Below are 20836 nucleotides of genomic sequence, written 5' to 3' on the forward strand. Positions count from 1 at the left end.
GGCCAGTAACCACAACATTCCCCATCCCACATTTGTGAGGAGAGCCACATCAGCTGAGGCCAAGCATGGTGGCCACAAATGCCTTCCCCCATAAATAAATTCTACCCTTGTTTTTGCCAAATACTTTTTTTCTTTCAAGTTGAGCCATTTCATTGCCTACTGCAAGGGACTGTTTTAAATTGGGGTTACAATATCCAGTGATATATTCTTGAGGAAACCACACATGCCTCTGCAAACTAGGACTCAGAATAGCACAAGCTGCAGAAAGAGTCAAAGCTGTTTATGAGCCAACATCTTTATTAGCAACACAGTATTGTACATGACCATGAAGCATCAAGCTTTGTGCTCAGATGCATTTGTACATTTTTGTTTAAAAATAAATTATCTTAATTTATCTCAAACATGAATAATTTAAATAAGATAAACTGTTCTGCTTAACCATCTTTAAATATAACCATCTTTAAATATAATGTTAAAATACCTAGGAACAATTAAATATGATTCAGTGGTTTCTTTGAAGGATTGTTGCTGTCAGAATCTCAAATCATGAAAGATGGCTGTTGGTAACTGTTGAGGGTCTGGTCAGTTTTTCTTGAGGTCTTTCATGTAGTCCTGGACCCATTGTGCTTTGGGATCTGCACAGATTTCCCGGCCTCTCTTAGTGGTGAAGCTGCAGAGAGAACAACTTAGTACAGGCAACCCCCATTTAACATAGTTTCACTTAGCGCTATTTTGCTATAGCACTTATTTAAGGTTCATATCTGAATCCACTCAGCCCTGAGCCAATTTTGTTATAGTGCTCAGTGAAGTGGTGGTGAGAAGCAGTGAGTGGCAGTGAGGGAGTGGGGGGGGGGGCATGTGTATGGGGCCCACACTGGTGCCCCAGGGCCAGGGCTGGCAGGAGCCCAGGGTGGAGTGGCAGGAGTTCAGGGCCCAGGTTGGCACATGGTGCCAGAGTGACCGGTGGGCAGGGGTGTGGGGAGAAGTGGTGATGGTGAGAAGCAGTGAGTGGCAATGCAGGTATGATTGCCGAGCCCCCACCAGTGCCCTAGGCAGGGGCCAAGGGCAGGGTGGCAGGAGCACGGGGTGTGGGAAGGAGCATGGGGCATGGGCTGCCAGTGGGGTGGGGGGTGTGTGTGTGGAGAGGCAGCAGTGAGAAGCTGTGGCAAGAAGTGGTGGTAACCAATTATCTCTATTTACATTAATTCCTATGAGGAAATGGGTTTCTCTTAGTGCAGTTCCACTTAATGCTTGTTTTTTCTGGAACCAATTAAGAGCATTAAGCAGAGGTTGCCTGTACCAATTCTACACAGTGGGCAGAGAAAAAGTACCCTACCCCCACAAGCTACAGCAGTTGTTTGTGCATGACCAGACAGAATCAGTGTTGCCAACTCTTCTGACAGCTCTGTGAGTGTTTTTTGATTATATAGAAATCCAATAGGAACCTAGCTTCTTTCTACTGTAGAGAAGGTGATCTTTGCTGGGCTGAAAAACACTAGGTCTGACCCTGGTGAAATGTGTGGAAGCAGCCCTCATCATTCCTACCTCAGCTATCCCACTGGGATGTTATCTCATGGCTGCAGCCTCTCCTTTTCCTTATCCTAGGTCTTCCCAATAGGGATGAGGGCTGGTTATTCTTATCTTATTCTCAGTACAATGCAATATGGATTTCTCAGGTTGGATCCCCAGAAGGTGTAGCAATATCAGGTAGCACCAGTTGTAGACCCAGGCCCAGGTGTCCCTAGCAGACTTCTTAAGATCTCATTGCTTTTTTCCCTTGGCTTTTCTGTCCTCTGGGGCCCGACTTCAAGGGAACTGCGAGATATTTCTTCCCAAGCCAGCACTACTCCTTCATGAGTGCTCTAACTGCCAGGAAGGCTGAAAGCAATGTGGATGCAAGAACTGAAGAGTGAGCCCTCAAGTAAGGCTCTTCTACATGGGAATTCAAAGCGTCAGCCCAGGCTAAGTCATCTGCAGCTGTCCAAGCTTTGTATTGCTGAAATAGCAAGGGCCACAGGGAAACTTGATAAAATATTGAATAAGTCTTTTTTAAAAAGCTGTTCTGTTTAAGGGGCTAAAGATACATATTTCATCTGTATTACATGTTATTCATATGCATATCCTATGGATATTTCTCTGGATATCCTATGATATCTATCTCTATGAATATTTCTCTGGATTTCCTGTGGATATTTCTCTTCATGGTTGTACAGTTTTCCTCTGAAAATGCATACTCACATCACTGCTGGCTGGGAGCACATGCTGCTGGGGATCTTGTAGGAAAGTAAATGGACCTGTGGGATCTTCTTGGATGCATAAGAGAAGCAGCAGAGGGTTGGAGTTTTAGGTCCATCTGGGAGGGAAGGAAACCCAGAATTAACGGTGGCTAATGGGATCAGAACACCCCTCCCAGCCTCAAATGGAACCTTTTTGTGTCTTTCTATGGTTTTTGAGAGTTAAGTTACAAAGAGTGAATGTGGATGCTTGGGGGCCATATTTCAGCCTCACCTTTCACCCTCAGCAACCACACTGGGAAGCTGTAACTGGAAATGACAGAAGAGAGATTTTCTTTTCATGCACCTTAATATCACTAAGAGGAACCCTGAACTATCACACCAGAGAAAGAGAGGTCAGATGTGTGTGAAGTAGAGAAGAAAAAAAGGACTTACACTGAGCCTGAATGTAGGAGCAGCAGGAAGCAAGGAGGAGCACAGTGAGGGCAGCCACAGCAACCTTCATGTTTCTGCTGGGTAGGGGGGAGCTGCAGGAGCAAGGCAAGAGCAGGGAGCCTTCCAGGCAGACTGGTGCTGAATCTCATCCTTTCCACTGCTTTATATAGTAGTTGTTGGGTAGGCTTTGTGTTTCAAAGAAAAATGGAGAATTGCATCATCGCAGGGAAGTGATGACGTAGTCACCCAATTTATGCTGAACTGAGCAATCGGCAGGAGCAGCAAGGGGAAGTCGGAAAACTGTGAACAGTAACTTTCAGATCACACTTCCTTTTTCAGACCGGGGCAGCAGGACATAAGAACATAAGAAGTTCCATATTGTGCCAGACCAATAATCCATCTAGCTCAGTATTGTCTCCAACAGTCATTCTCTACTGCACCATGACAACAGAGTGGGGGATACAAAATGAGTCTATTTCTGCACAGTGCATCACCACAAGCTTGACACTTTCATGCTCAGAACAGTATATCATTCTGTCCTCACATCCTCCCCACGGTCCCTATTTGAAGGTGAGGGTCTCTAGTGTACAAGCCTGTATTCTACTCTGATCCCATAAGCCATTGGGAACCAGGTTGCAGTCCCTTGACTTCCTCCTCAAGGACCTGTTTCTGAGGTTCTGGTTGCACTATGCCCCACACTTTTTTGTTTATGCACTCACCATTCATGGCTCCACCAAGTCCTGGGACCTTCTGGTTAACCTCCTGGACCTTGCAAAGTTGGCCACATACTTTACCAGGAAGGAAGCTCTATCCATTAAGACCCCAGTGACTGTGGGGCCATCTTCCTATTCCTCATTCATTCATATCTCTGGGCAGAGTTTCACTGGGATGCATCCACTGGCTCCTTGGATTTTGTCATGGGTCAGTGAGCACAGGCCAGTGTGCTCTGCTTGGTGTCCCCTCTTGGCACACTTATGATGAAACTTTGACCCCCACTCCTTTCCCTGTTTTTTTCATTAGTTGCCCCATTGAATCAATTGTTATGCATTTGGTTGCCTCAGTGGGCTTAGGCTCACTGTTACCCTACTGCATAACAGATAGGCTGTCTCCAACAGTGGCAGAAATGGATGCTCCAGAGGGAAAGCATTGAACCGGATATACCTAAAGTGACCTGTTCTCTGTTTATTCCTTTTCATTGCATCTACCCTCATTGGTTTTGAATTACCTAAGGAAACATCTCCAACCTTTATGTTCAACAGCTGTTAATAGATCTATTATCCATGCTGATAGTTACTAGTAACTCCTAGCCAGTAACTGCTACCACAGGAGGGTTCCACAGGAAAGACTGGATTTTGACAAAAGAGGGAATAGGAGGGAGCAGCAATAATTAACCTGGATCCTCTGGTCCCAGGTGAAGAATTTTCTCCAAGAAACTGCAGAAATGTTGATAGATAAGGTCCACCCCTTCCCCTTCATCTTTGTATGGGACATGGAGACTCCAGTGATATTCAGAGCCAATACAAAGGGAGGAGGCCAGACACCATTAATGGAACATCTTCCATCTGTAATATGTTCCCAGGGTAATTGTAAAATGAGGCCCAAATGGGGAGTCAAGAGCCTCTAAAGGGGAGGCAGTGTTTTCAGTGTTCACAGTGCATTCACAGTGTTCATTACAGTATAAACAATTCCACACACCTCTAACAGAGGCATCTTGAGGCCCCAGATGACTTATAGGAGGAACCATGCTGAGCCTCAAATGAACACATAGTGCAGCAGCATCCCTGCCCCAACCACAAACCCTCTAATGAGAAAGAGTGCAAAGGAAGTCAAGCCTCTGCTTATGCATGGGGATCTGAGGCTGGGAGGGAGTAAGTTTCCTGCTCAAGGTCACCCATGGTGTCAGTGGCAGAGCCAAGGGTAGATCTAAGTTACCCAAGCCCTCCCAATACCACACTTCTTCTCATCACAGTGCAGCACAGGACCCCAGCTGGGACAGGCTCAAGCACACTCAGAGAAGAAGCTACACTGACCATTCATTATTCCACAGTTCTCCTGAAATGAAACGAAGTCCTAAAGCCAAAGCAAAAGGGTAAGGGCGAACTGCATCTAGAACAGAAACTAAGTGACCAAGTCACTGAGTAGCCATTTTATCTGCTTTTATAGCACAAGGAGCAGGCTGGGAGGGGAAAGACATAATTACTGAGCTTGGAAATGGTGGTTCAAGATCTCCAATGACAAGCCAGACCAGTCTTCAGTTCTGGGCTGGGGTGGAAAGTGCAAATTTGTCATGTGCCAGTATTAAACATGGAGCCCTGGACTAGCTAAGAGGAGGGGTGTCAGATAGATAAGTAGTGGTCATATCCTTGGAAGCTCACATGTTACACATTCACCCACTTGTGTGCTGCTCTTTTCAGGGTGCTGTAAGATCCCATCTTCCCCTTTCCCTGAGGCTATGCATCACAGGCAGCTGCAGGTGGAAGACACTGCTCTTGGGAACTCAGCCTGGCCCCATACTCCCACCCTTGACCTGGGAGCTGTACCTGGAGATGGCTGAGAAAGGCAGCAGTTTACCCTTTCCCTCCCCTAGAGAGTGCGGGGTGTGCCACTGGGCTGACTCAGATGCTGACATCTATGGGCAGAAGTGCCAGAAGGGCAGACTGTGTGTTCATGAGAACTGCCTGGTGAGTAAACTCCTCTCTGCCCTAGTTTCAGCAGCTCTTGCAAGGGACAAGGTTGATCTGTCTGCTCTAAAATGCCCCACTGAGGGACTTCCTATCACCCTGCTCTGGGTGCGCTGTCAGATGAAATATGGCCTCAATTGACATCAAAAGCAAAGCTCCCTGAGCACCAGGACATCACCCTTTGTCAAGTTTGATGTTCTAAGAACCTATCAACAAACTTTAGATGCTCACAGACATCAGCATCCCTGTCTGAGCATAACTCAGCTTAGCTAGGTAGACCCCACCCTTTCTATCCTGTCCAAATGAATCTAGCCGCCTCCTTGAGTGACTTTAGTTGCTTTTCTCTGGTATATCCGAGTTTGTCTAATATTTCCAGCCATTGTGGCTAGCTTTCCAGACCAGAATGCTCCACACATCTTTAGCTTCAGTATGACTTCTGCAGAGGAGTGGATATCTTATTTTCACATTGTCCCTTTGCATCTTCTAGCCCTGTGAAGTCTGCCTTGCATATACAGACCAAAATCATTGTGTTTTTTTGTGTTGTAGACTCATGCACATCAGATCTGCTGTTCAATGCAGTCCTATGCCTCCTCTGGCATTATCAGTTGTCATCATCAGTGGCCCTGTGCATGAGCCCTTCTCGTGAGTGTCTAGTTGCATTTATGTATTTTTGGAAATATGCAATAGTAACAAACCTGTCATACTATATGGTTAATAGCTGTAATTTAGAGGAACCTAATCTGGTCCTGTCTCTTCTGATCTCCTAGAATTTTTGCTCATTCATTCTGTTGCCCATTCCCCTTATCTTTTGCCTGGAGTAATTCAGCCAATTTTTGCATCCAAGCCAAACTGAATGCATATTTTTTAGTGGTTAGGTACTAAACCAAAGGTCTTACTACAATCAGTCAGCCACCACATTCCACCCCTTCCCTTTCTATACCAAAATCAGGTAACCAGAGTGATTCATTCTTTAGAAATAGTCTCTGCTAATTGCTTGTGTTTGCACAATTATCCTGAAGAAGTTTCCGTTTCATATTTGTCTTCTTGCATAGAAAGAATGAGATTTAACACTGTGTTAACAGTCATTTTCACTCCTCTTCCCCTTTTCTATGAAGATCAGAACCAAATTTGTTCTTTTTGGAACATCAAATAGGGCCAGCTGGGCAGAATGATTCATAATTAATGCTGAAGTGTTTCTCAGTTCATTAGTGAATCCCATGGAATGCATTGTCTCCAGACCATCCCACTTTCATAATCAGAAATTCTCCAAGGTTTCTTCTCTGGCATTATTGCCTTGACAAGTATCATTATAATTTCATTATCATTATCATAACTTATCTTTTCCTGACTCTCCAAACCACAACCCTTTGTGCTGCTTGTCAAGTACAGTAATGGGATTTTCAAGGAGTCTAACTTCATTGGGAATTAGGTGCCTAACAGATTGAGTTAATTTGAGCCCCAAGAGCTCAGTTATTTTGGGATATTAATTTCTTCCTCCTTGTGGCAACCTTGTGAACACACTGAAATTTGTATATTATAGTATCATGCCAGTGGGCTAGTCCAGAGAGGAATGGATGATAAGGGATTTTATGGGTTCCTGTATCCAGACATTAGATACAAGTTAGAGCGAGCTGCTCAGAAGGTGGGGCTTTGAGGTGTTGTATTGTTGTTATTGGTATATATCACAACCTTGTAGCAACAAGGAACTGGGGGTAACCACAGAGCTCTGTACTGAAACAATGTAGTAAAGGATCCCTGTAAAAGACAAGGAAAGGCAGGGAGAGATGTCATGCACCAGATGCATGAGCCATGCAAGGGTAGCACAAGAGTTGGAGGGTTATGCAGGGAGATAAGCTAGAGAGTGGGACATGGGAAGAATCATAGAAGTAGTGTCGGAAGGGACCTTATAGATCTTCAAGTCCGACTCCCTGACAGGGCAGGCAAAAAAATGGGGCTCAAATGATCCCAGCTAGGTAGGCATCAAGCCTCCTCTTAAAGACCCCCAGGGTAGGAGCCAGCACCACTTCCCTGGGGAGTTGGTTCCAGATCCTAGCCGCCCTAACTGTGAAGTAATTCTTATGGATGTCTAATCTAAACCTACTCTCCAACAACTTGTGGCTGTTATTCCTTGTCATGCCAGGGGGCGCTAGGGGAAACAAGGTCTCTCCCAAACCCTGCTGGTCCCCCCTACTGAGTTTATAGACGAGTGGGAGGGAAGAGGAGGAGTGGGAACGGTAGGCAGGATGGCTGCAGGAAGGAGTCTGGAGGGGGTTGTAGCAAAACAGCCAACCACCACAAGAGAAGAAGTGACAGTAGAGCTGAAAGAAAAAATATCCTATAAATATTTTTCCATTGGAAAATGCCAAAGTGATAACACTAATATTGTGGGAATAGATCAATTATGTGACTCAATCACACATTTTGTGGAAGTGTACTAAAGTTTCAATGGGAAATGAATTAATCATTTATGTTTAACTCTGTTGTTTTGACATATGATAGGTCACAAAATGACATAGCCTCATATGATGTGAAAGTCTAAATGAAATATTTACAGACTGTTTCATTTCACAAGCAATTTAATTCTCAGATTTGGATTCTGTTTCTCAGTTTGAGGCAAAATGAAATGTTGGTACCAGTAGCTCCTTGTAGAAAGAAGTTTTCACCTGGTGCTCTGTGTGATGTTCCAGTTCTGACATGCTCTGTGCTACAAAGGATCCTCTTACCTAGCAGAAGGCTTTGCCAGTAAGACAGCGTTGTCTCAATGGCCATGGATGATGTAGGGAACATTCCCATGGCTTTCAGGGAGCTCCAAGTCAGGCCTGCAGAGCTCCCACCATGGCTTTTGGTCACCATCATTGTACTGTTTGCAGACCTGCTGTGCTTGTGGACACAAAGGGGCCTCTACTACCTGCAAAGGCAGAGAATTCACCAAGAACTTCCACTTTCCCTGGGGCTCAGAGAAAGTCTGCATCTACCAGTTCCTTGGGGAGTTTAACTAAGTGCTTTTGTGATGCCTCTGACAAGTCCCCTATCAGAGGTTTGCCTAGCATTCTCCTGTGAAGAGCACTGAGTGCTTACATGGGACCCAGCACAGCAGGCAGTGAGAAACACCACTGGCATAGAGGGGTCTTGTGGGAAAAAAAAAAAAAAAAAAAAAAAAAAAAGCACGCATACCCCTCAGAGTACTGGGACTCTTTTGCATGTTTCACATTGGTCCCATGTGAGTTCAGAGCCCCTTTTCCAAGCTCATAAGGACAAACCTGAGAAAGGCCACAGCAGCACCAAGAAATGCCAACATCTGCCTTCAAAGATCGCATCCATCTCAGAGATGATAGCAGTTCCAGTGCTGAGGAGGTTGCTCATTTGTACTTTGCAGAGAAGGAAGGAGCCCCAGGGTAGAAGAAGCAAGGCAGCTGGTGATTTCTGGAAGACAGAAGACTGCAGATTAGGCCTATGCGAATTGCTAAGTATTTGATTCAGATGACAGCCATTTGATTTGGATCACTGTCCTGAATCAACTTGGCTGAATCAGCTTTGGAAGATTCAGTGCTGATTTGGAGAGATTCAGTAAATTGGACGAGATGGGGAGAGGCAGGCACAGCCAGGCAGCTGCAGAGTTTCCTGTGGCTCCTTCAGCTGTTCCTGCCTCTCCTTGGGTTGGGGGAGCCACAGGAGAAGCCCTCATGGCTGCCCTGCCCCAGCCCCAGCCTAGTCCTGCCCTAGTGAGTACAGGGCTTTTATTTTGCTTTTTAAGGAAAAAAACAAAAAAGGCAAAAAAAAATTCCTGCACTCACCAGCTGCAGTAGCGGTGTCTGAGGCCTCTGGGCACTTGTGGCAGAACCCCTTTGTGCAGTGTGGGGCAGTGAGGATTGTCCCCCCCTGCACTTGGCACCCACATGGCAGGTGCCCCATGGAGTGGGTGCAGTGTGGTTTGGCAGGGTGCCCTGCATTGTCTGGGACCTGCGGCACTGGGGCTGAGCGCTGCTCCAGCTGATGGCTGGAGCTGCCCCAGTTCTCAGACAGCACATTGTACCCTGCCGAACTGCACTGCACCCATGCGATACGACAGCTGCCGCGCGGGTGGGAGGTGGGGGAACCAATCCCCACTGCCCCCTGCTGCATGGGGGTGGGGCTCTGCCACAAGTGCCCTGGCACCCTAATCGCTGCTTCTGCAGCTGGTGACTGTGGAGCTTTAAAAAAGCCCCATATTCACCAGCAGCAGGAGCAGAGATTGGGCCCTCTGGGTGCTTGTGGCAGAGCCCCCCCACCACAGCACGGGGCAGTGGGGGACAGCGAGGATTGCCCCCCCCCCACCCACTTGGCACCCAAGCGGCAGCTGTCACAACTCATGGGTGCAGTGCACTGTGTGGGAGCTGGAACCATGAGGGCGGAGTGCTGCTGGGCTCTGGCTGACATGAGGAGCTGCCCCAGCTCCCAGATGGTGTGCAGCACCCTGCCAAGCTGCGCTACACCCATGCAATGGGGCAGCTGCCGTGCAGTTGTGAGGCTGGGGGGGAGGGGCTGGGCTGAGGGGCTGGGCCGGCTGGGGGATGGGGCTTGGCAGGGCAGCCATGAGGGCTTCTCCCAAGCTTCCCAGGTGGGGGAAGCCATGGGGACTCTTCCCTGCTGCTGCTAGCCCAGCTGGTATGGTTGGGGGTGCACAATGCAGGCATGGCTCACTTCAGGCAGCAGCAGGGCATAGCCCCCCACGCCCAGCATTGCTGCACCTGCATCAGCACTGGGAGTGCAGGGGGCTCTGACCTGCTGCAGCTTGCCAGCCAGCACAGGAGGTGCAGGATGCAAGTGTGGCAGTGATGGAGTTGGGAGCTGTGCCCTGATGCCACTTGCTCCCTTCCACCCAGAGCGAGCTGTGCTCACATCCTGCATTCTGTCCGCCCCACCCTGCCTGGGCAAGCAGCAGCAGAGCAGAGCCCCCACTCCCAGTGCTCCCACACCCGTATCCTGCACTCCCCTGCCCGAGGAACATGTCCCTCACCCAGCTGGGCAGTTTCTCCTGGCTTCAACCCCAATTTCTCCCTCCCCTGTGGCCTTTCCCTCCCCACTCCTCCAACCCCAAGAGATTTACCAGCTGGAGGCAGCTGTCAGCTGCCTGTCTAGTCTATGGATGAGTCTCCAAATTGGACAAATCTTGTCCAAGTCTTTTTCTGAATTGATTCAGATCCTTTGAATTGATTCAGAGCTTTTACTTGGCTTGATTTGGGGACTAAATCTCTGAATCAAAATCGGGAGCCCAAATGTCCTCTGAATCGAATTGGCTACCAAAACTTTGCACAGCCCTACTACAGATACTGGGAGGGTTATGTTTACTGGGACAGGGGAAGGAGAAGGGTGGATATCAGATACAAAATGGGAGGCAGCCACTCACCCAGGGAAGTAAGATGGAAGCTAAGAAGAACTAGGATTCTGTGCTGCGCTTTTAACTCACAGCCCGAGTTGGATGGCTTTAAGCCACCTTCACATATACAAGCATGTATGCAGGAGAGTGTCTGAGCTATAGAAGCCTGCCTGGGCTGCATTAGTAGCTGTAGGGTCCCCAAGAATCTCCACAGCACTATATGTCACAGTCCTGACCTAGCTTCAAGGACACACCAAGGGATTTCAAGGATGTCCTTTCAGAACAACCATGAAGCTGTACCCTCCAGTGCCTGCTTGAGGTGAACTCAACTGTGGTTAGATCCAAAGCTGTGAGGGCTACTTTAGCCATACATAAGCTATAAAATGCTGTAGGAGATAGTGAGGATCCTCAATGCACTTAAGCCCAAAACTCCCGAAAGAAGAAAACAATACCCGCAAGTCTGTCGGGTTTACAAAATCAAAGTCTTTCTGGGGAGAAACCTCTTCTTACTTAATTTCCCCTACAGCACCCCTTGGCTGGGTGCTGTGTTTTCTTAACAATTACTCAGGACTGCTCCTTGGTACTCTGGTGCCCCTCTTAGCTTGGCCCTGCACTGAGTGGTCCCACCTGGCTGACTCCAGGACTTTGCAGTCCCTCCCGTTGCTTGAATAGTGGTTCCCTGCTGGGATGGGCTGTGGAGTGACCTCCTGACCTGCACTGCTCCCTCCTGACCTGCCGGGTCTTCCTCTGTCCCTCTGTCTTTGGGACGTCTCTCAGTCCTGGACTCTATCCCTGGACCCTCGTGCCTGGCTCCGCCACCACAAACCTGGGCATCCGCTGCTTTTCCCTTGGCACTCTCCATCCCACAGCTGGGAGATCTGTTCCAGCCTCACAGATGGCTGCTGGCTTCTCCCTTGCCTCTGGACCAGGAGCCAGGCTTGGCTCCCCTCCCAGCTGGTCTCCAGCTCTCCTTTTCTGCCTCTTCCCTCAGGGCGTCTTTTATCATCCCGTGCCGGCTCTGATCATTATCGAGCGCAGCTGGCCGCAGTTTTAAAAAGATGCGGCTGATCAGCTGTGTGGGTCTCACTGCTGCTTCTGCTGTTCTCCTGTCATTGGCTGCAGGTAAGGCACTCATTGTTTTCTTCTTTCCCTTCTCTCTCTCCCCCGCCTTATCTTGGGTCCTGAGGCACCCCTTCTCCCCTCCAGGGCCATATTGTGTTGTCCCCCTGCGACAAACTCATTTTCAAACACCAGTCCAGCTAACCCTATTTCAGACACTGTTTTCAATGAGCAATGTCAATTTGGAGGCAAAAAAACTCCTGTGGAATTATTTTTTTTACGGTGATTCCATTGTGAATATTTTTTTATTATAAAATTTTGTCCAAATCAAAGCCATTGAGACATAAGAATTTGATTTAGATGAAACCCTAGAAGGAATTCACTTTGACAATTTTGACCATTCCCTCATCCCCATCTTCCCTTCTCTGCTGCTGCTGAGGGAGAAAAAATTCCTCTGCTATGACCCAAGGTCAAATATGTTCAACAGCCTCAGAACCCATCCTGTTGGATTCTGTGGGCTGTTCTTTTCATTATGACACAGTCAGTTCCTTGTGCCCTTTTATGCTAAGGCACAGGACATCAGGATTCTCAGAGTGGCTTTGGAAAAGCCTTTTTGTAAGTAACACTAATTCTGTATTCTACGTGTCCTCCAAGCCCTATGCAGACAGACTTCCCCTCTGCATGGCAGTGATGCTGTTCATTCCCTTGTTCACCCTGATGTTTGCTCTGAGAGCAGTGTTATAAAAGCCACTGTACTTGATGAATGGTCTTTAGGTTCTTCCTGACTGAATTTGGTTTGATGTTCTGAGACAGTCCCTTGGAGAGTAGTCTGATAGACTGGCCTGGTGGCTCCGGCAAAGTGACTCAGGAGTGTGATGCAAAAAGCGGTTTGTTTCTTTGGAGGCTCGCAAACAAATCTCAGACACACACTTATTAGGAGCACAAAAGGTGTATTTGCAAATAGGGCCAGAGCAGAGTCAAAAATAACTCAGATTACTCCACCCCCTGAGGAAATTCTTAGCTGGCTTTTATCTCTTTCTTCCTGGGCACGTGTGCAGAAACAGGAACTCTTACAACTCATTTCCGGTTCATACAAACATATATGTGATCACGTCACTTCATCCGTCGCATGTATATTATAATTAACTACTTAAGTATGCGGGGCGGATAGGCAAATATGCATCAGCTAATTGCGCACGCTCAGAAAGTTCTCTAGGTCACCAAGAGTTGAAATCCCCCCCCCTTCAAGGACACAGTCAGTTGAATTCCAGCTTCTGTAATCTGCATGAGAAAGACCAGTAGGAGTGTGGGGTAGAGAGTGATTTATTATAAGAAAAGCTAGCAAACTGGCCAAGGGGGGAAAAAAGTCCTTGGCAGTGTTTTTTCTTATCAGGTACGAGATGCAAACTGTGCCGTTCTAACAACACTCCATTTCTAATCGTATTCTAACAGTACTCCATTTACTGTGCATTTCTAACAAGTGGAGGGCTTGGAGAACACTCTTATCTGAGATGTTAGGGCCACAAGCCCCAAGAAAGGTCCCTTGGTTACTGTGTGATCCTTGGTTACTGTGTGATCCTAGGGACCCCTCCCTGGAGAATTGCTCTGGCAAAAGATGTGAGACATGGCAGGAGCAGACAGCCTGGCTTCCCATGTTTTCATGCCACCAGGGCATAGGATCCCCTTCTCCAGAGGGAGCTGCAGGTTTTTCTTCCCATGATCTGCAGGATGTATGAGAAGGTTCTATAACTTGTCAAGGGGTGAGTGAACCCTATGTTGGGGCCTAGTGACTAGGATAAGTGTCAGTCAGAGGGACATTTTCTTCCCTTCTGGCAGCTCATTTATCTTCTTTGTGCATAATGAAGTTCTGGGTCAGGGGCCTGCGTTTTCTTTGCTGCTATTGGAGGATATTCTAATTTCCTTTTTTTGCTCTTTCCGAGAGCAGCACTGCTGACCTGACTAGAGGAGAGTTACATGTGTGTGCATGTGTGTATTGATTTTTCTGTCTTGTCACAAGGCAAAACTGCTTCCCCAGCCAGATTAGCAGCTGATTTCACAGGTAGTACAGGGCAAACTTCACTGATGCTAGTTGTGTCTGTCCTGCAGAGGCATGCTCTTCACTCTGCTTTACACCATTTCTGATGTTCTAGATTCCAAGACATAAGGACAATCCAGGCAGGAATGTGTCGCGTGGGCATTAATATCCCAGATAGGTCTGTTCTCCTTGGGCTGTTATGAAGAGCATTATTTCCATAACAACACTAATAATTAGGGGTGCACTGATACAGATTTTGGGGGCCAATACTGATAGCCAGTTTTTAAGGAGGTTTATCAGTTGATACCAATCTGATTTCTGATAGGAGCCTGGCAGCTTGAAGAGCTATGTGCAGCTGGTAAGTATGGTGTTATGGAAGGGGAGGGGGAGGGAAGGAGTGTGTTGGGGGGGGCAGATCAGGCCCCCATGGTGAAGGAGGAGTGGGGCTGGGGGAGAGGCAGGGGCAAGTGCTGCTCAGCTGGAGTGGGGTGGGTGCAGGACAAAGCTGTGGCTCGCCTGGGATGGGGCAGCTCCTGCTGCTGTGTGCCACTTGTCTGGGAGCCACTGGTCCAGCAGCTCATCTGGCACTTACCCAGCAGCTCCTGCCACTGCTCCTGCTGCTTACTGAGGAGGCGTGTGCCCCCTGATCTGCACAGGGTGAGCTGGGCTCCTCCTGGTGGGGATGAGATGTGCATGGGACTAGACATGGCGGCACTGGGAGGGGGCCAAGGGAGGGGCTGCATCCACCCCAAAATTCACTGTGGCACCCCTCAACCCCCACTCCCAGCACTGCTGCCACCCACCCTTTGCAGCCCCACCCATTCAGAAAGAGCCATGCCCCGCACAGATCTGAGGGCACATGCCAGACCAGTGGCTCCCGGATGAGTGGCACACAGCAGCAGGAGCTGCTCCCCCCTGTCCCCGCATGTGTCCTGGATGAGCTATGGCTCTGTCCCACACCCACCCTACCCTGGCTGGAAAGCACTTGCTCCAGTTCCTACCCCAGCCCCACTCCTCCCTCACTGTGGGGGCGTTCATCTTCTCCCCACAATCCCCTTCCCTCTCCTCTCCCCTTCCACCACACCAAACTTACCAACTGCTCACAGCTCTTCAAGCAGTTCTCCTTGCCTCCTATGTGCTGCACTGTGCTTGCATGCATGCATGCATGGGCCATTTATTGGCCAAATTATTAGCTATATCAGTCTGATTTCCAATACAGTCAATTTTCTTTATATCGGTGCTGAAAGCAGTGAATGATTTGACTTGACCAACATCTCCAAGCAGGTTGGTGGCCAAGTGGGGTGTAAAGCCAATGTCTCTGGAACCCTAGTCCAGTGTGTTACCCCTGAGGAAACACTGCCTTCTCCTCTGTGTGCTCAAATCTAAATCCAGGATGTTCCTGGACTTAGTGAACCCTGAATACACTCTGATGAAGGGATCCTTGGTGTTTTCCTGTGTATGGATTCTGCATCTCAGTTTGGATGATCACAACTGTCCTTGACTCCCTTGGCAATCGTGATGAGATGAGAACAAGGAGTCAGAGTAGTATCAGCATGTGGTCAGCTATAGAGGGAATGGAGACACTAGCTAACATGGCTGATCACAGTCATCTAACAGCTGTACATTGCCAATCCATGTTATTATCATCTATGCTATTTTGTGGTTCATTACCTGCATCGTTACAGTACGTAGGAGCCTGTATTATGAACTAGATTTCTGGTGCACTTCATGCTGCACACACAGAATACACGGACAATTTCTGCCCCAAGGAACTGCCCATCCTGTACCCTGTATGCTAGGAGCAAACATACCCCAGCCACACAGGGAGCCTGGAGGACCCATGTGGCCTACAGGTACTAATGCCTCCAATATCATTGGTACCTCAGGGCTAGACAAACACCTTGCTGGGGTCATTTGACCCCAGCATTTTTTCCTGCCTACACAGGGGGTCGGACTTGATGATCTGCTCAGGTCCCTTCTGACCCTACAAACTATGAAACTATGATGCAGCTTGGTAGGAAGAAGGTGCATTCAGTGACCCGTATCACAGGCGCAGCTGCTGTGATGCCAGCCAGTGCTTTTACATGGGTGGCAGAGAACAGTCTACCTAAAGTGGCTAACACCAAGTGGCTTTGTATTGGGGGAGTCTTGCTGTTATGGGGAGCAAGGCACTGTGGGATATGCAGACCTCTTGCCCTAGATCGTCCCATGCTGGCTGCCCAACACTCCCCATCCTGTGCTGCAGGGAGGGCAGTCATTGGTTTCCCTGTTCCTTTATGTGCACTGCTCTCTCCTTAGCTGACCTGCTCTGCTTGTTGCTTAAGTGGGGACTGGTACATAGCTCAGCCTATGCCCAGTCCCCCAGGTCCCAAGATCAGCAAGTTGTGCATGGGGGGGAAAAAATTTGTAGGAGCCCCTTAGAGCACCAGGGCATTACTCCTCCTCCCCCAGCTGTTGGCCATGAGCTTGCTATGGCCACAAGCTTGCCTGCCATGAACAGGCTCCTGGCATTCAGCAATGGATGCCAGTCAGGGGTCCCCACCATCTGGTATAGCTGCTAAGGCAGACAAGAGAGAACAGTTCTTCCTGCCATTCCATGCAGCATCCCCCTCCCCACCCCACCCCCAGCTGCTTTCCCTACCACAGATGGGGTAGAAATTGGCTTGTCTCACAGTTCCCCCATGTGGGTGGATACTTTGGAGGTTTAGGTACATTCACTGCAAAGAGAATGACACTGGGCACCCCAGATTGCCACCCCTCCAAGGGTGGGGTGGGGATATGCATGTGTCTGTTACATGCTGGCATTTAATACACAGTTTCTGCAGGGTCCTTGGTCATCTACACTGAGGCCCTATGACTCTGTGATAGACCTGGGACTCCACACCCCTGCTCCATGGTTGCTCTGTCCATGTACACCTTCCCTTATGGTGGCTGCCTTCAGGACTCTAACAGAGCTCATGAAGTGAGGGTGAGGCTGCAGTGACCCATCTTCACTGTACACAGAAGCACTAGCCCCTGTATACTGTGACCCCTGAATTATCCATGGCCAATCCAAGTTTCCCCTTCTCTCTCTCCATCCCCCTGAACATAGACCAGGGGTTCCTACTTTTCCAGGTGGGCCTCCCACTGCTGCAGCTGCTTTGGCTTCTCTCAGGTGGGTCAGACAGCCTTAGGTGTGATGCCAGTGGCACTGCATGATGTCTGCTTGGTGGTGGTGATAACCTGTCTGCTTCTGATTCCAGCACCCATGCAGCAGTCTGCCCCAGTGAGGCCAATCACAAGTCACACTGGGCACAGATTCCCAGGAAGATCCCTGCCTTCACAGAACAGCAGCTTTAGTGTTTCTGCCAGAGGTCAAAAGCTGGGACCCTCCAAAGGCCCCTGGGGTCCAACTTTCCTCATGTCCGAAACTGAAGACCCTAGGTCTAGTTTCACTTCTTCCAGGTCTGTGGGATGCTGGCTCCCCTGGCTGCTTTGCTATACGCTGAACATCCACTCACACACTTCCAAATTGAATTAAGCTAAATTGAATTCAGAGCGTGTTTATTCCAATGGAGAACATTCACATTGGGGGTTAATCTGAATGAACTCATCCTGTATAATAAGATGATTAGAGTAATGCTAGTCAACTTCTCCAGGTAGCTGAGGCAAAGACTTTTGGTGCTCCATAGTCTTGTGATGCTTTTAAAGGCCAGCTGTCATTAGGTGATCTACCAACCTCCTGGGCTTGAGCCAGTCAGACATGCTGATTTCATGGGCAAGCACAGCATCCACGTGGTTCCTTGGGGACCTTTTGTAAAGAGCTGGCTGAAGTGGCAGAGGAAGCAGCTGTGATTGCCTAGGGCTTTGTTGCCTGCTAATGTTTGGATACCACTGGAGAAGCACTCTGTTTATAGGCAGAGACTCCCCTAGATCACTAGGAGACCTAAGCCTGGGTGAAATACCTCTGTGAATGCTTTTAAGCATATGAAGTGGGGGGGGCTTTCATGTTTAGTGACATCCAAACTAAGACCTGTGCTGCCTGATGGGAGGATGGCCCCTTAGGGCCCAAGCTGGGTCAGATGAAATAAGCCAGGATAAAGAGGCTTGGTAAATAGTGAATTACTAGGGCCTGGATTGGCTCTGGGAGGAGGAGGAGGAAGAGGAGAATGCAGAGAGCCTTCTTCCTGAACACAGGGTAGGAACAATCAGTTACTGCTCCATGTAATCCTGCTTACACCCATTGGCCTGCAAACCCATCTGGATGGCCTGGTGGGAGCAGGACAGTGCCACATTCATGGTATGCAGAGATAGCTCCTTTAAATCTTGCTCTGGTCTTTCTCTTCAGTGGAATGTGCTTTGGGTAATGAGGTCAAAGTTATACTAGAATGGGGCTGGTGTTCTCTGTTGACAAAATATGGAAGTATACTGAGCGTGGTATGGCCACCAAATTCAGGATGAAGCAGGTTCTTGTCTGACTTCCTGTCTTTCCAGCCTTTATAAAGCAGCTGTTAGCTGTGGGTGGGAGGTATGAACTCCTGTGGGAACTTTCACTTCCTGTTCAACCAAGAAGTGTTTTGAGGAGTGAATCTGATTTTAGTCAGCACAGGATTTACTGTAAAGTCAAGATCTTGTCAGCATGAGAAAAGTTTGCTTGCATTTCTCGCTATCCCCAGTGCTGGAACAGCCCCTTGGTGATACTGAGTATTTCAGTATAGATGAGCTGCTGGCTTTGTTCACAGATAATATGGCTGAGAAGGCTCTTAAAACAGCAGATACACCTGCTCTCAAAAATTGAGCAATGTTACTGTGATTCCTCTTGGGTGAAGAACTACATTTGATCCTCTGGAGGTGGTTGGGTTCCACTGTTTTCCCCAGCTATGCTGCACTATACTAACTAACTATACTAGCTATATTACACTAACCCCCACACCTACACTAGTTCACATGGAATGGGGAATCCTCAATCCAAGTCCATGCTTGTCAGACACATAGGATGTAATCAGACTTTTCATTTGTCCCAGGAGAAAATTTTTTTGTCTTGAGATCATACAGAGATACCAGTCCATTGTCCCACTTCAAGTATATTTCATAGTTGGTAGGGTAGGATTGGAAGGGACCTGAGCAGATCATCAAGTCTGACCCCCTGCCATGGCAGGAAAGAGTACTGGGGTCAAACGACCCCAGCAAGGTGTTCATCCAGCCTCCTTTTAAAGACCCCCAGGGTAGGAGCCAGCACCACTTCTCTTGGAAGTTGGTTCCAGATCCTAGCTGCCCGGACAGTGAAGTAACACCTCTTGATATCCAGCTTAAATCTACCCTCTGCCAGCTTCTGACCATTATTTGGGGAGGGCTAGGAGGATTGTCCCCACAAGCTAGGGAACACCCCCGGGGTTAACCCTCAGAGAGCAGGCTCCAGAGGCACCGGAACCCCCCGTGGGGGAGTGTAGGGGCCGGAAGTGCCGGCAGGTACTTCCAGGAAGACCGGAGCGCTTCATTGGCTGTTTGGGCAGTGGTGGGAAATTCCAACTGTGGCCTTTAAAAGCCATGGTTTGATGTAGTCCCTGGCACGCAGGAGACAGGAGCAGTGGGGAGAGGAGGGATCCAGGCACACATGTGTCCTGCATGCACGTGTGCCCCCTTACCAGACACAAGGCAGAGGCGGACGCAGCGGAGCCAGCAGCAGGGGCAGCATCAGCTGATCCCCCTAAGGTAAGTGGGCAGAGGGACCAGATGCACCTGAGCTGTATCCGGGGGGCTTCCCCTCTTAGATGAGCTGGTAGGGAGCTGCATTCCCGAGCCACGCTGTGTGAACAGAGAGCGGAAAAAGGCACGCTCTGTAAAAGCATGTCAGCATTAGCGCCTGCAGGTGAGTAGGAAGGGCCAGGAGGGAGATTCCTACCTGAACAGGATGAAGGCACTGCACTAAGCTAAAAACAAGCAGCAACTCCTCTGATGGTGTTGATGCGGAGTGCTGCCAGGGCCCCTGCCCAGGGGGAGCAGCCTACCTGGGGCTTTCATAGATTTCATAGACATTAGGGCTGGAAGGGACCTCGGAAGATCATCAAGTGCAGCCCCCCACCCAAAGGGCAGGAAATCAGCTGGGGTCATAGGATCCCACCAAGATAAGCATCCAATTTGCTCTTCAAGTTGTTCAATGTAGGTGCTTGAACCACCTCCGATGGCAGGCTGTTCCAGACCTTGGGGGCTCAGACAGTAAAGAAATTCTTCCTTATGTCCAGCCTGAAACGGTTTTGCAGTGGTTTATGACCGTTCGACCTCCTCATCCCTTGGGGCACTCTGGTGAATGTTCCTCCAAATATTGCTGGTCACCCCTGATGAACTTACAGGTGGCCATCAGATCACCCCTGAGCCTGTGATTTTCCAAGCTAAAGAGCCCCATGGCTCTCAGCCTGTCATTGTAAGGTCTGTTTTCCTGACCTCTGATCATATGCGTGGCTCTTCTCTGGACTCTCTCAAGCTTCTCCACATCCTTTTTGCATTTGCAGGATGTCGTACTCCAGCTGCGGCCTCACCAAGGCCGAGTACAGGGGGAGAATGACATCCTGGGATTTTCTTGAGAAGCATCTCTAGATGCAAAGCAGCATTTTGGTCACTTTACTAGCCGCAGCATCACACTGCAGGCTCATGTTCATCTTGCGGTCAGTGATGACCCCAAGTCTCTTTCTTCTGTAGTGCTAGCCAGCATAGCACTGCCGAGCCTATAAAGATGCTGCAGGTTATTCTTCCCAAACTGGAGAACCTTGCATTTTTTTGGTGTTAAACACCATCACAGTCTCATCTGCCCATTTCCTGAGCCTGTCCAAGTCAGCCTGGATCACCCACCTGTCTTCTGGTGTGGATGCTTTGCCCCAAAGTTTGGTGTCATCGGCCAACTTGGCCAGTCCACTCCTGACTCCAATGTCCACATCATTAAATGAAGATGTTGAACAGTATGGGTCCAAGGACAGAGCCCACTGGTCACAGGGCACCACGATGAGTGACTGCCATCAATTACAACCCTCTGGGTCTGACCATGGAGTGAATTTCCCAGCCA

General features: G+C 48.8%; 1 protein-coding gene and 1 pseudogene across 1 annotated transcript; one reads left to right on the forward strand and one right to left on the reverse strand.

Moving 5' to 3' along the window:
- Positions 1 to 351: 351 nt before the first annotated feature.
- LOC149854037 (C-C motif chemokine 4-like) lies at positions 352 to 2818 on the reverse strand. The gene is made up of 3 exons (XM_090025546.1): positions 2670 to 2818; positions 2239 to 2353; positions 352 to 670 (listed from the first exon to the last, which is right to left on the reverse strand). Exons 1-3 carry the CDS (start codon positions 2737 to 2739, stop codon positions 583 to 585), a joined length of 273 nt encoding a protein of 90 aa, XP_089881672.1. The 5' UTR covers positions 2740 to 2818; the 3' UTR covers positions 352 to 582.
- A 2397-nt stretch (positions 2819 to 5215) lies between these two features.
- Positions 5216 to 15911, forward strand: LOC149854038 (E3 ubiquitin-protein ligase PHF7-like; annotated as a pseudogene).
- The last annotated feature ends 4925 nt before the right edge of the window (positions 15912 to 20836 follow it).

This window comes from Crocodylus siamensis, chromosome 13 (assembly GCF_052110815.1).
Source record: "Crocodylus siamensis isolate JL-2025a chromosome 13, ASM5211081v1, whole genome shotgun sequence".
Taxonomy (NCBI): domain Eukaryota; kingdom Metazoa; phylum Chordata; order Crocodylia; family Crocodylidae; genus Crocodylus; species Crocodylus siamensis.

Excerpts from the sequence above, each read along its gene's own strand:
- LOC149854037 (XM_090025546.1), bottom strand. The coding sequence starts at position 2,739 with ATGAAGGTTGCTGTGGCTGCCCTCACTGTGCTCCTCCTTGCTTCCTGC. Across the intron at positions 2,354-2,669 it reads CTCCTACATTCAGGCTCAGT|ATGGACCTAAAACTCCAACC; the intron begins GTAAGTCCTTTT and ends CTTCCCTCCCAG. Across the intron at positions 671-2,238 it reads TGCTCCCAGCCAGCAGTGAT|CTTCACCACTAAGAGAGGCC; the intron begins GTGAGTATGCAT and ends TTCTCTCTGCAG.